Here is a 15,965-nt window from a genome sequence, read left to right as displayed (position 1 = left end):
GTTATTGACTCGGGAAACTCCAATCTGTGAATGTGACCAACTTTACTTAAGACGCCGAGGCGCTTTTTTCCTTCTCGATAGGTGAGTAACGTTGGTTTTGCTTTGTTACACAGAACTAATATATGCCTTTGTCCTTTACATGATTATGCTTGTGTGTCATTTTTGCTTGTTTGTTTATCTGCAATCGTATTGTTCTTCCCTTCAGCTATGATAAAGACACATTTCTTTCCATTAGTTGCCTGGGTTACATATGTATGTGTGGGCGGAGCTATCAATACAGGGGTGGGACCCATTTGGGTTTGGGGCGATGTAGCCAATGAGCAGAAAGGGGCGTGTCTTGTCAATATGGGCAGAGAGAGTGTTCAGTGCGCATGTGTGACATTAGCAGAAAGCGGTTTTAACATTGACATGGAGGATAAAAACAAAGAAAGAAAGCGAAGAAAGGCTTACGATAAGGTAAGAAGTAGGACGTGTTAATATAGGATCAGCTTTCCAGCGCTGGAGAGAACTGAAGGAGCGGGAAGTTGGCACATATTCACAGATTGGAGTTTCCAGTAACGCTGTTACTACACAAATAACACCTCTTTTCTATCGTAGTAATGTAGAGACGCAGCTACAACCATGTTTTGTGTAGTAAAAACAGTGTTTAGCTCAGGAGTTATTGACTCGGGAAACTCCAATCTGTGAATATGCGCACATGCACACATGCGCACTAAACACTCTCCCCGCCCATATTGACAAGACACGCCCCTTTCTGCTCATTGGCTACACTTTTGTTTTGATTTTTGTTTTGTTTGGTGGCCCAACGCAGTTTTCTGAAGCATTTCTCAAATATCGGAGACCCCACCTTTAACTAGCCACAAATTATCGTGAGCTAATCCCTCGAGTGTTTTATTTCTTACTTCCAGAATGAATGAGCTCATGCAGACCAAAAGAAGGCTATAAAAAAAGTAAAATACTGTATAAAAAACTCATCTGGGAATAAAACACAGCTCTTGTGTCATGCCTGAGTTCTTCCGCTTGTTATTTTGTGAGTCATTTCAATCCCATCTGTGTGTGTACTCCCCTTCTCACTGCAGGATGCTGCAGTGCAGCTCTTAGTTTCTCTTGTACGCTTCAGAACGACGCAGATAAACATTTCCTGAAATATTTAAGAGATTTAAACATGCGTTAGGATGCATTCGCATGAACACACACCAACGCACACATTGCCAAATTTTCTACCCAATCTTCTGAGGAGATATTTAATAGCCCATAAGTCATCATAAGTCACAAGTGTATGACTTTTTTCAATTCATGCCTGACTAGAATCCTATTTTGACGCCTCCCGTGTGGAGATAATGTCCATTCAAGCGAGCGCGGAGTGAAAGAGGGAGCAGGTGGCCATTAACAGCTGCTGATGCATAAGGCTGAATGATCTCAATGTAAATAATGCCTGTATCACATGCCTCTTAACTCAACACTCCCCCACGGCTAATATCATTTACACATTCCAGAATTCTCCTTTCTGTAAGGTCTTACTCAATCCCATCAGTTTTTGGTGCTTTATTTATATATTTATTTATTTATTTAGTGAATTGGAGAAATTGGATCTGGTAAACACTGCCTGTAAACTTTCCCAGAATGCACCACTGCTGACAAACATGGCCACCCCAGACTACACTTCCTAAAGCACACAAACACACACGCGCAACCACACAAACAGACACACATACACACACACACACACACACACTCACACACACAGATGACACTCAATCGTAGTAATCTGCTCAATTTGTTCATGTGACTATTTCTAATCCTCACATTCCTGCGATTGTTCTGTTTGTTTTGTATTTTCTCTATTTTGAGTTCATTATTTCGCCCACTTTGTCCTGTTTGTGGTTTTCCTTTTTGGCCTGTAACTGTGATTCTGATCCTGCCTGACGTCTGAATGCCTTTAATGAAACTGCAACTGCATATGCTTCACCCTTTTGTGATCGGACAAACCGTAAGCACGGGATTCTTCTTATGAACACCTACCACTAAAGACTAAATATATATTCCATTTCATAACCAGCTTTGAATCGTTTGTAACCCATGAGTCAATTTCGGCATAAAGAGACTAATAAGATTGTTCGCAGTCTAACAAATAACACAGGACTTCAGTTTAGTTTTACTGAATGACTGATGAAATGAGGCCCAAAATCTCTGGAGCCATTTTAACCATCTGTGCTTAAGTTTCCCAAAAGAATTCATATGTAGCATTAAAGGTGCGGTGCACGATGTTTGAAAAATGCTTCAGAAAACTGAGTCGGGCCGACTAACAAAACAAACGTGTAGCCAAATAGGAGAAAGGGGTGTGTCTTGTCAATATGCAGCGGAGAGAGTGTTCAGTGCGCATGTGTGACATTAGCCTCTGCCGTTACCTCTCCTTGAACGTCGTGAAACGGAGCTAAACCTTTCACGGAACAACACACAGTGCTACAAAAACACATTTGTATTACCATAGTATTACTCATTGAGTTCATTTATTGATAAAAATATCCCCTCGGCCAGCTGCCCCAGAAGGTTCCGCCATAATAGTTGCCTGGGTTGTGTATGTATGTGTGGGGCAGAGCTATCAAAACAGGGGTGACACCCATTTGGGTTAGGGGCGTGTTTGTTTAGGTGATTTCAAATGTCAACATTGGCTTTAAAACATTGTGTACCCCACCTTTAATATTACAAGTAAATCAATTCAAAAAGCTTTTATTGTCATTTCAACCATATACAGTATAGCTGTTGCAGTACACAGTGAAATGAGACAAGATTTCAAATGATAAAGCTACCAGAGAAGCAACCTGTCACCTACATAAGTCTTCCTTCATTGCTCAAGGAACTTTAGGCAGTATGAGCTGAAAAACTGACCACAGATCCACACGATAAAAATCCACACTTTAAATTCTCTGGAAATATCTGACCGTCTGGATAACTCTGGGATACTTGTTTCAACATACGACAATTTGGAACACACTAAATCTAATCTTGTGTACTATTTAGGACAGATAGTAAGCGAATTGGGATGCAGAGGTTGACTGTTTCTCGTACTGAATAATTTATACTACAAGATTGCTGGAGAGCCACTGATGGCCCTTTAACATTATGGTTAAGTCATTTATAATTTATTTATGATCCATTCTTCCATCCATCTATTCATTCATCCTTCCATCCATCCATCCATCCATCCATTTTTGTACCACATATCCTACAGAGTCACAAAAAACCTTCAGTCTATCTCAGGGGACTCAGGGGACCCCATGGGCAGGGTGCCAATCCATCACAGACATCTCACACAACCTCACACACCTATTCACACACTACGGAAAATTTAGAGATGCCAATCCGCTTATAGTGTGTGTGTGCCCTGCGATGGGTTGGCACTCCGTCCAGGGTGTATCCTGCCTTGATGCCCAATGACGCCTGAGATAGGCACAGGCTCCCCGTGACCCGAGGTAGTTCGGATAAGCGGTAGAAAATGAGTGAGTGAGTGAGTGAGTGAGTGAGTGAGTGAGTGAGAATCCGCCTATAATGCATGTCTTCGGACTGCAGGAGGAAACTTGAGTACCTAGAGGAAACCTCAAAAGCATGGGAAGAATCCTGAAGGTTTGAGGCAAGCAAACAGCTAACAGATGCCTAATTTATCCCCCTACCTGCTTTCCCTCCAGCGTGTAGAGCCTCTTGACCACTCCTGAATCCAGCTTGATGGCATCGCTGATGTCTGTGAGCACTTGCTCGAACGAGTGTGCTGTCTTCTTGTTCAGGAGGATGCGCACGGCCTTGCGCGGCTTCACACCACTCCGGATCACCGTCACCAGCTTGGGACGAATGAAGTCCTTGTTTTCTCGCTCCCTCAGCTCGTTCTTTAGTAGGGGTAAAGAGGAGAGAGAGTGTGACATGCCGGCCCTGATGTTCACAGACCAGTTGGGGTTCACATTCTTAGTGTAGTCCACTTTGCGGAAGGGTTCGTTGGAGGCACAGACGTAGCTCTCACCTGTCGAGGATGCAGAGAAGAAGAGTTAATTAATTTTGATTGCAGGCACATGACTGTGGTGTAAAAGGAATAAAACACTTTGTGAAATGCTTTTATTGTGGTTAAGCAACCCTTAAAGAGTTCCTCTACATTTTACATAATTTTTTTATGTTAGTGTTCTCACCTTCCTAATATAATTGCTTAGAACCTTCTATGATTTTGTTACAAGATCAACCAGAGAAACTTTTATACTTTACTTCACAAGAGGGAGCACAGGAGACATTGGTGAGGAAACAACTCTTTAGCCTGCTTTAATCTACAACGACCAGGTTGCTTGTGGCACACAAATCCGCACTTCTTTTGTCGTTCATCTCTCCCAGGCCTTACAGCTCCATGATCTCCACATGGCATCTGTTGTTGCTGCTAACCTTGGCATTGAATTCATAACGGTAATAGTACGTCCTGAGTGGGAGACTCTGGATAATAACCAGCAATCCAAGGGTTGTTACTTCTTTTTGTCTTCCTCCAATCACTGTATGGTGTCCATGTTTGAGCTTCTGTTTTGGGTACGGAAGCAAGCCGGAATGATCTGTGGCTTTTTAAGGTTTGTCTACTTTATCATGGCCCAAAAACTGAAGCGGTTCTGCTGTGGTAAGCCTCGTCTGAAAAGGAACCAGTCCATCTTGCCTCTTTGATTCCTAAAATTTCATCTCAGCAACAACTCGCATTGTTTTTATGTCCTTGTACATGGTTCTGAGGTTCCAAGTTTTCATGGTTGTAGTGGTTCTGATAGAGATGATAGTCTTTAATATGACTTTCCCTACCAGGCATCATGGGGTCTTCTTTGAGAAATCCATCCTCTTTCAAGGATGAATTATTTCTAGCAACATTTCTGGCACCAAAAGGTAGTTTCACGGGTTGAGGGTCCTTCACCCCTCGGATAACCCTCATTCTTTCTCATCCAGGTTTGGGGCTATGGTTAAAAACTTTAAATTGTTAAAGGTGCCCTTCCACACGTATTTCATTACTTTTGTGGTAATGTCTGAAGTTTACCATGGACTCTGTAACATTTTTTGTGGAAATAATGCCTTGGTTATCTTGTTTCAAGCCATTCAATTGTGGTATAGAAAGCCTGCAGGAAGACTCAGCTCGATTTGCGCCAGTTCTCATGAATATTCAAATGAGCTATGCTGCTTGGCTCCGATTGGCTAACCGCTAGGATATGAGAGCATGACTATTCATTCACCCAGTGCAATAAGTTGCCTAGGCTAGAGGAGATTTGTTTACAATCACCTTGAATTGCGGCAGAATGGCTTCTTCACAAGCACGTTGATGTTTAGCCATCCTTGCTGTATAGGAAACTCACTGGGGGCGCGGTCTCAAGTGGGAGAGCTCATGAATAGTAATGAGCTCAGTCACTCTGACGTCACACTGACCAGCTTTTCCAACTGATCTGATTTCTCACCTTATTTCTTTTAAGTGGCTAGAACTGACCGGGGAGGTAACAGTTCGTTTTCACATTCACGACACAACACAAACACATATGGACCTAACACATATCAAAAAATACAAGTAAATAAAGTAAAAACGGTTTTGTGTGGAAGGGCACCTTTAAAAACTATGGTGAGTCATTCTTTAACAGAAAAAAATAGAATCAATTACAAATTGTTGTGGTGTAAGTGCAATAACTCATACCTGTGAAAGGAAAATAATTAACTTTGGGGTAGTAACTCCATTATTCCTTATATGACTGTCGGAGTTCAGTAGGTAATATAGTTCATACGATAATAATAAATCAAACTTGTAATCATCATTAAAATATGATTAGATTCTTTAATCGTAAAAGAAAGTTCAAGGCTTTCAGGGTTCAATATTTCAAATTTCTCATATTTCTCGTTGATATTGATGTACATTGTTTGTGTTTCAGTGTTTCAGTGTTTACTCGGGGTTCTCTGTTGGTAAACTCTGCAGTTAAAGCCAAGTTTTTATCAGTGAAGGCTTTTGTCTACGGTCAAACCTTTAACGTTCATATATATATTGTACAAAAAGCATAATATTGCACAATATTCTTATTTGCACTCCCACACTTTATGTACATAACACTTTATGTTCATATTCTATATTCATATTTAATACTCATTCTGTCTATATTGTATCTCATCGTCTGCATTGTCTTGTATAGTTTGTATAGTATAGTGTTATTTATGTCTGTACTTTTAAGAGTCACAAACAGCTGGAACCAAATTCCTTGTGTGTGTCAACTGAAGTTGATACTGATTCTGATTCTGATTCTGATTCAAAGACTTATCATGAAAAGTTAAAACATGTCTTCATTTCTTCTCGTTTAGACTAATGTAATGTCCTCTGTATTGGTGTCAGCCAGGCTTTTCTCTCACGCCGCAGTAAGCGTGATCATATTTCTCCTATACAATTCTCTCTTCATTGGCTTCCAGTGTGTTTTATGACTGATTTCAAGGCTTTAGTATTTGTTTATAAATCCTAGAATGGTCTGGACCCAACTTATCTTTCTGACCTTATTAAACCGTATGCTCCATCAAGGTCCTTTAGGTCTGCTGATAACTTGCTTTTATTGTTCCCTAAGGCAAGGATGAAGCATAGGAGTGATAAAGCATTTGCAGTTGCTGCTCCTAAGCTCTGGACATTGTCAGGGATTGTCAGTGAGAATGACCCCAACACTGTCTGTTTTTAAATCTAGTCTTAACTCAGTTTACAAACTGTTTACATGTAGTTTTGCACACTTTTTTACTTTTTTGCTCTTTGCACACACTGTCTAACATTTCAGTCATTTTGCACATACTGTACAATATTTCAGTTGTTGCTGTTTTTTAATGTACAATCTTATACATTATCTCAGGGACCTGCTGCTAAGAAACTGTGTTCATTCTAGTATTACTGCACGCAATATTGTCTGAACATACAGTATTTACATATAGTATTGACACAGCGCTTGTCAGTCAGCGCTGTTTGTTGTTTACTGTCTTTTGTGTATTGGCTTTTTTGTATTTTGTGTATTGTCTTGTAACCTTTTGTCTGCACTGTCTTTTGTCCTGCACTGTCTTGTCTGTCTTGTCCTGCACTGTCTTGTCTGTCTTGTCCTGCACTGTCTTGTCCTGTACTGTCTTGTCTGTCTTGTCCTGCAATGTCTTGTCTGTCTTGTCTGTCTTGTCCTGCACTGTTTGCACCAGGTTGCACAGTTGCACTTTATGTATCTAGGACTAACTTACTAAGTCCTAGCCCTGTCTTTGTTTTATGTAACACCATGATCCTGGAGAAACGTTGTCTCCTTTCACTGTGTACTGCAACAGCTATATATGGTTGTAATGACAATAAAAGCTTCTTGACTTGACTCTTGCTTGGCGTGTGTGTTGTCTTTTCCTTTGTTGTTATTTCATTGTTTTGTGTCTGGATGTACAGCAGTTTACTCTGGTAAACTTCGGTTGTGTAAAATGTGCTTTAGAAACAAAATAAACTTGAAACTTGATACTCTGTGTTCTGATCAGTGCAGCTCATGTTCCCGAAAACATTATATTGTTATTATTTTGCTGAACATTGTAGTCGTATGCATTAAAACATGGCAGCATTTGATCCCAGAACACACAAGCTTCCTTCACACAAGCTTTATTCCACTAATCGAGTTTCTTCAGAAAGACTTGTGCTGCAGATAAACGAGCCTTTATATAGCCTGCCATAATCTCTGGAATGCACTAAAACAGCTCCAAAAGCTGTGATCGAAAGTTTTAATAGCTCTGTTATCTCACAGACGCACACAACCTCGATTACTGAGTGCTATCTTTATGCGTTTCTTTGAGAGACTCTGGGTAAAGCAAGCCTCTTATACAGTTCACGTGTCCGGGTGGAATTCAGAGCACGCTGAGGCCACCTCTCTATTCTCTTCTCTTCGCATACTCTCGTGGTGTTGGCCAACGTCCCGAGTATTTTCACCGACATTCCAAGGGAATGGTGCTAAATCGAGCCCTCCCTTTCCCAAAGGCCTACTCAAATCCACACTCTGATGGTAAATGGAAACCGCAAGAAGGGATGACTAAATCAATGGAGGAATGAATAAGCATTTCTCTCTAGAAAAACAATCAGATCTGCATTAGTCAGGCAAGCAGGGTTTAAATTGCTGTATGCTATGGTTTTAATTTACACTGCTGAAGAAACTGATGAAAGTTTACTTTGTGTGTGTGTGTGTGTGTGTGTGTGTGTGTGTGTGTGTGTGTGTAAGGGTAGGCACAGCTTGGCACCACGGCACATGCAGCTGCTCTAAAAATGGACCTTTGTCACACAGAGACTTGCTGGAGCACCATATGATGAAAAACAACCAACAACAATTAAAAGCACATAAATATAAATATCATTGAATCTGTGGATTTATCTCCTCATGCGAGTGCCAACACGAAAGCCTTACTGTACAAGTGGTAATGCAGCGAGAACTGTTACTATAAAAAACAGGAAATATAAATGTTTAGATAGTCAATAATAAGCTAGCTGTCATGTAGCTATTAAGTATTTTGCTCCAGAACGACATGACAATAAAAGTTACAAAGGTTGATGTTAGGGGTAGGGGATGTATAGGTTAGCATTCTCTCTCTCTCTCTCTCTCTCTCTCTCTCTCTCGCTCCCGTTTGTAATAGAAAGACATATATAGCGACTTGTATTGCACATTTTAACATTTCTCTCAGACGAGTCATGATGACAATGCATGACATTACACATAGTGCTGCATTTCTACAAATTCTTGCAATTCCACATATCATGCCTCTGTTAATAAACCCATTTCATTCTCAATAAAGCTCGTCAGCAGTCTTATCGCATGACGTTAAAAACAGAACATCTATGTCATCATGAAGATCAGCGTTTCGTGTTCAATGCTTTAATCGTTGTTTACTTCTGAAACGTATAAGTGAAAGTATTTATTGTGTATTCCCAACCAAAATTCAACCTCTACACACCTCACCACACCTCTACACACCTTAAAACACCTCTACACACCTCAACAAACCTCAAAACACCTCTACAAACCTTAAAACACCTCTACACACCTATACACACTTCAAAACACCTCTACAAACCTCAGAACACCACTACCTCACCTCTATCTGCCTGTGTGGTGGCAACCTTTTTTTACACATGGCTAGTCAACTAGTTTGTTTAATAAACATCTATCTCCGTTTCACGCGGAAGACGTTCAGTTCTCTCCAGCGCTGGAAAGCTGATCCTATATTAACACGTCCTACTTCTTACCTTATCGTAACCCTTTCTTCTCTTTCTTTCTTTGTTTTTATCCTCCATGTCAATGTTAAAACCGCTTTCTGCTAATGTCACACATGCGCACTGAACACTCTCTCCGCCCATATTGACAAGACCCGCCCCTTTCTGCTTATTGGCTACACTTTAGTTTTGTTTTTGTTTTGTTTGGCGGCCCATTGCAGTTTTCTGAAGCATTTCTCAAACAACGGAGACCCCACCTTTAATTGCGAAACATTATCATGCTGACAAACTAGCCTGTGAGAGGAACTTCAAGGGGAAAAATATGGCCAAAAGCTAATAGATAAATCTTATTGAATTTTTGTCAAGGGATCCAGAGGGAAAAAGACAAAAATACCTCGTTCCTGCATCAATCTCTTTGGTTTAAAATTCAAAATCCTAACCCGGCATCACAATCTAAAACACCTCAAGCTGGATTAATCCGCTGGTTTTCCAAACCGACTCACAAACCGTGGAAAGACTAGTAGTGAACTTGTGTAAATGTGACACTTCAGAGTTCATCCTACTGTAATTTCACCAAATTGGCTTTTAAGCATTTAACAAACCTCCATGTTCACATTAAACCACGTTTTTCTCTGGTTTCTTCACAGTTTCAAGCTTTAAACTATAAATCTACTTTAAAAGCTTTATGTGTCGAATGATAATAAAAAAGAGTAATTCCATTTCCATATAACAACTGAACAGACTCCCAAGACACCAGGATAATTTATTATTAAGCTGACAAATTAATAAAAAGCTAAATTAGCCACTCGACTCCAGCTGGGGTCGCGGTTACTGATGAGAAGAAGAGTGACACAAATGAGCAGTTTAACACACAAGGAAGGGGCGGGAACTTGTGACGGTTACACTGGGGATTGTGGGATACAAAGACGTCGTTTACACAGGGCTCAGGTGTGAAATTCCCACAGCGAGGATCAACCTTGTGCCGTGTTTCATTAAACTAGTGTTCTTCTGGTGGCCAGCTGAGATTTCCCATTTACTCATCTTTAAACCGCATCAGCTGTGGCACTGTCATCTCCTTTGTCCGTCATTACCATGATATACGATATATGAGCTCGGTGGACGATCAGCTGCTGTCTGTGCTTTGTGCTTTAACATGGACTGAAGTCTTTAAAAAAAAAAAAAATGCAATAAAATTGAAATACTGAAAAATGAGCTAATTTAAACAGCATAATAAACAGTTATTCTGTCTTTCGCTAAATTTGGTTTTTTCCTCCCTCTCATGATGTTATTAAGACCAAAAAAATTCTGATGAGAAAACGCAAACTTCACGGAACTTCTTCACCTTCTTTACAGTGCTGGAATTGACTCAAACCTTTAATTATGTCGCTTTGTAGAAGTCAACATTCTGTTTTCCTATTTCAGCTTAGACAAAAATATATAAAATTTAATGCGGCCTAGGGCTTTCGAGCCACATGCACCAAATTCGGATATGTTGTAGACCCTGGTCTGAAGTTTGTTGCTATTACTTTTCTAAGTGATCCGAGTACCGGTACTTCCGGTACCGGGTCTCAAAATGGCCTTTTTTCCCCATAGACTCCCATTATTAACTTTGGAGGTTTATAACGTGGAAAGCTTTCAAACTATCTACACCAAACTCAGCCAGCTCCTTTAGGGTGATACTCTGAACAAACTTTTAAATTGGTGTACCGACTGGCCTTTCGGTTGTGCCGCAGCCCCGCCCCCAAAATATGCAAAATCAAAAAACTTTTTACAACATGGACATGTGACATATCAAAACACTCAGAACAATGAGGGAAACTTCCTCACGGGTATTCTGATGACGTCACGTGACGTCACGTGATGTCACGTGAAAATAAAAAATTTTGCACAACATGGACATGTGACATATCAAAACACTCAGCCCAATGAGGGGAACTTCCTCAGGAGTATTCGAATGACGTCACATGCTCGTCTCCACTTGCCTCCAAATGTTTTGGCACCCTATCTTTCTGTCCACTTGCCTCCAAAAGTAACACTGTCCCTTATGTCCACTCGCCTCCAAAAAGCACCGGCCTTTGCGAATACTTGCCTCGTCAAAGCCAACATCAAAGTTTGTCACGACGAACTTTACAAATCTAGTTACAAATGATTCTGTTGCAGGAGCAACATTTCTTTTACAACTTAACTATGATTATTAAGCGGAATTATTCTAATTTGAAGCCGATTGCGATGTCTGTACAGTCCCTGTCAATGAGCAATAACATTCCTGATCAACTGCATTGATATAAACCTGCGATTTGCCTTGCAGCCGGAACTACTTTCACAGCTGCTCTTAGCGAACACTTCAGAATCCAGAATCTATTTTGTACATCTGACATGACTTGAGTGTGGATTTTCAAATCCGTGAATAAAATCAATCCCCGTTGTTCACACCTGAGCCGAGAATCAAACCCACAACACTGGTGTTTTGTATCAGACACATGACCACTGCTCTGTTCTACTATACACGCTTTAATCTCCTAAATAAATCTAACACTGTACTTCTACTGTATTTCCCATCAGCACCAACATCCTGCTGAGATTTCACACTGTAATAATGTGCTTTATGTCATTAATACTACATGAATCGATCACGCTCACTCTACATCGCTCGGTCCAGTCATTAGAAACATAATGATACGTTAAGAAACGCTACGGTATATTTTCATTTTTTTAAACTGTAAATTCATAGAAAATGGACTGCTGTGATAAGCAATGGTTGATAAATCTATCAAGTCAATGAATTAGTTATGTTTCAATTATTTTATTATTAATATCTCTCTCCTGCTTATGGTATTATGCAAAATGATGAATGTTTGCTTATAAATGTGCAAAATAACTTCAGTGATTTATCTTTAGAATCAAATGATCCAAAAATCATTTGTGCTTAAAGAGTTTGTTTTAGTGAATTACTTCAGGTATAATGATTAAACAGGAGAGATCAGGCACGAAGAGTGTCGTTAAAGGGTAGAGCGAGCATCGCAATGAACTCTCTCTCTCTCTCTCTCTCTCTCTCTCTCTCTCTCTCTCTTGGTTAAGATAATGCTTTTGGGAAACAGCCTAGATTGTGAAGTGACAATTAGACAAAAACTGCACAAGGCTGTGACAGAACCTTTATGCAGGCAAACTGATTAAAAAACTGAAGCCAGGATGCCCCCACCCCCACCATAACACACACACACACTTTTCAGATGTTACACTTTCGGTTTGTGATTTTAGCTTAGGACAAATCTCGTTCCATTTGCATGACTCACGTCACATTCACAAGAATTAGTCTTGCTCCCTAACGCTGGCGAACAGGACGAATATCATCACAGCTCTCATGGAGTCTCTTTATGGAACTGAAATCGATCTCGGCGTGCCATATGGATTTGGAAATTGTAGTTGTGAAGCGTTCGGCTTTAACTGCATGCATGTTAAAAACTCACCAGCACTTACAGCTGCTTCCTGGACACAAATCGACTCAACCGGACATTAATAAGAGTCACTATGAGTCAAAGGCTCTGAGCTCTAGTCTCAGCTCAACTCAACAACTACACTTTAATGGGTACATTTTGTTTATCTCAACTGAAGAATATTATTTATACGTTTGTTTCAGATAGATTATTTAATCTAAAAAAAAACAACAACTCTTATCTTCACCCATATATTTGTTTTACATATTTTTGTCTTAAATAAGTTCCCAAACCTGCTCTATCTCATACAACCTCAAGGCCTAACAAGGTAATATAGTACATTTTATATTCCTTCAGTGGCACTTCAGTCATTGTCTCAACTGTTCTTGTCAGAACTACAGCTCAAAAACCACACAAAGGAACTGAAACAACTGAAACTAAAACCTTCAGGCATTTTTAAAACAAAAGCACATACATTTTTTCGCACCTTTTCAGGTTCAGCATGGGGAAAAAAATCTCAGTGATGTAGGACATTGTACACTCTGTAATCCCCTTTCCCTTCCATGACCTTGATTGTAAAAAACATATTAAATATCTTTCTGATTATCAGGATAATAAACAGACTCCTGGAGCATACATACTGTAGAGCAGTGGAATTTCTGCCCCAATGGGTCTCTATTTAGCTCTTGCTACAGTTCCCTTTTTTGGCTGCCAGCATGCCATCCCACAACTGTGCAACATCAGCTATTTTTATTTATATTCATTTTTATTAGCTAATTTTTTTTTTTTGTATTATGTATCTAATTTATAGACGAAAAATAGTAATTAGCATTTCACTACATGTAATGTGGGTATACTTTTTTTTTTATTTGAATAGAATCAGAATCAGAAAGAGCTTTATTGCCAGAAGCTCCCCGGTGTAACAGAATGACGTATACAGTATAGACAAATTGTATGCACAAATGTGCAAGTGTGAAATGTGCAACTGAAGTACAGTATACAATATAGACAATTTGTATGTACAAATGTGCAAGTGTGAAATGTGCAATTGAAGTATACATAGTATGTGTTTTAAGTAAATAGATGCAAAATGGAGCAAACTCTGTGATATCTGACGGATTTACAACTTTTCAATATGACTGCAGATATATTTTGAGCCTTTTCGAGCATGTTGAGCTCTTTTTTGGGGTGTGAAGTCATCACAATCACAACACACACACACACACACACACACACATCCACACACACACACACACACACACTTTTGCCGGCAAAAATAAATAAACAAATAATAAATAAATAGAATCAGTCTGTACTGCAACATATCAATGGAACATCAATGGATCGTTTTGTCCAAATGTTTTGGTTTTAATTGTTAGTTAATCTGTATAAAAAATATAGAATTGGTAAAGATGACTTTATTATGCATTGACTACAAAACAAAAAAAATAAATAAATAATCAAATAAAGAAACTGACATATGAACTTGGTGTGATTGGATTAACATACTGCTGAAATCTCTCACATGGATCTACCCCACATAAGCCCCGCCCATTTACCCCACATCTGTCACCCAGACTCTGCTAGACGGACAGACAGACACGTCGGCACGGTTAGTTTCAGTGAATTAATGACAATTCAAATCTGCCAGTGGATGTTTGATAACTCTATAATGATCAACAGTTAACTCTATTTATTAAGGATGGAACCCAAAATAACTTGGCCAATGCCAATAAAATGAATTAGATGATGATTAGATGTTAATTAAGGGATTATTCCTAACACATTAGCCTCATGGCGCATTACTGATGTAAACAATGCTTGCAATAAATCATAGAATAAAGGCATAGTTAAGGATGTATGAGGAAAGTGTTGCTGCTTCTTTAACTTTGCAATAAAACACTTGAGATGATTTTGGGGTTTTGAATTTTGAATTAAAGACTGTGTGCGTTTGCTTTCTTTGGCCAAACTGTTCCTTTATTGGATAATTATTGTGTGCTTGTGAACACACACACACACACACACACACACACACACACACACACACACACACACACACACACTCACCCTCGACAAGCTCATCCAGGCTGGTAACCTTCCTCGCGCCGTCTATAGTATAAATGCAGCGCACCCCCTGCGGTAAGCTCGCGCCGTCCGTCAGAGAGCGCGTGAGCTCCATGAGCAGCGCATCCAGAGAGCGGAATCGGTCTCCGGACACGGCATACGCCAAGCCCTCAAAGTGACGGTCTCCATTGCGGTAGAAGCGCACTTTCCGTGCTTTCTTCTCGGCGGCGAGTGAGCGCAACGTACGTGCCCGGTAGAAGCTGCAGTGCGCGCTGTGCGCAGGACTCGCCACGGAGCCGTAGCCGTTCCCGTTTCCACGGGACGGTCCACGAGAACCGGCTGCGCTTCCGCGCCCCGAACGTGATGCCTTTTCCCTCTCCTCAAAGTGCTCCCACTCGATGCTTCTGCTTAAAGACATGATACAGAGATTTGGACGTGTGAACGACTGCGTTTACGGGTCGCCGGCGCGTCTCGGCTGGATGAAGCGGCCCGGTTTCACGTCACTCATCAATTCAGAAATGTGCCAAAAAAAGGACAACTTTGAATTTGGGTACAAGTTGGGCATCCGTCCACCAAGCGCTTCTAATGCAGGAAATTTAACCACAAATCTAACCAAAAGTCAACTCCTAGAATTGGCACCAAATCCCCAAAACTATTTAATACGTCTGGAAGATCGGAATCCAGTTGAAAAGCCTCCATACATTCATAAAGCAGGTGATCAGTCATGTAAAGCCTCCAGTCCAAGCAGTCGCTCCGTTATTCCAACCTAATTCCGCTCTCTCAAACATACATACGCGCGCACACGCCGAACCCGCGCGCCCACGCACCCTAACACGTAACACAACCCTGTACACTAAACACGCCCTCTCTGAATCTGCCCTCCTACGATTGGTTAGAGCAATGTTGAGTCGTGACGAGTCAAATTTACGAATCGGTTCTTTTAAATGAACCCGAATTCCAAGAATTTTGATTCAGCAATTCATGGATTTCTAAAAAGCAGCCTGAAAGATTGCCTGAAGTCCATCCAGAAGTGATCATCAAATACATGGAAGTACATCCTCTACCTTTAGGACCCTGTAGGGCTCTCTGTGTTTCAGTAATATTTGAAACACTTCCTTTACTACTGTTGTCATCATTTCTATGCAGTTTAATTTTAGTCACATTGTTCTAAATGTAAAGCATGTTGCTCACTCCTGTGAAAGTAGACTGTTATGTAAGCGTTGTGGGTGATATTCACTTCC

The 15,965-nt window shown here is 40.4% G+C and overlaps 1 protein-coding gene across 14 annotated transcripts in view; it reads right to left on the bottom strand.

Annotated features, from left to right (window-relative positions):
• dclk2a (doublecortin-like kinase 2a) overlaps nt 1-15,547 on the bottom strand; it is a 65,724-nt gene extending 50,177 nt beyond the window's left edge. For 5 of the 14 annotated variants that reach the window (XR_009648652.1, XM_060873134.1, XM_060873139.1 and 2 more), the window contains exons 1-2: nt 14,728-15,546; nt 3,672-4,012 (exon numbers count right to left, since the gene is read on the bottom strand). Coding sequence is in view for 13 of the 14 variants with exons in the window: in XM_060873134.1 (XP_060729117.1) it covers nt 3,672-4,012; nt 14,728-15,142 (756 nt within the window). In the remaining variant the exon portion in view is untranslated. Of the gene's footprint in view, nt 1-3,671; nt 4,013-14,727 lie in introns of all 14 variants that reach the window. The other 9 variants (XM_060873136.1, XM_060873143.1, XM_060873137.1 and 6 more) reach the window with 3 other exon arrangements.
• Between the last annotated feature and the right edge of the window lie 418 nt (nt 15,548-15,965).

The sequence above is a fragment of the Tachysurus vachellii genome, chromosome 6 (genome assembly GCF_030014155.1).
Source record: "Tachysurus vachellii isolate PV-2020 chromosome 6, HZAU_Pvac_v1, whole genome shotgun sequence".
In the NCBI taxonomy this organism is placed as follows: domain Eukaryota; kingdom Metazoa; phylum Chordata; class Actinopteri; order Siluriformes; family Bagridae; genus Tachysurus; species Tachysurus vachellii.
Note: the sequence above shows the minus strand (reverse complement) of the source record. Positions and strands in the feature narration are given on the sequence as shown.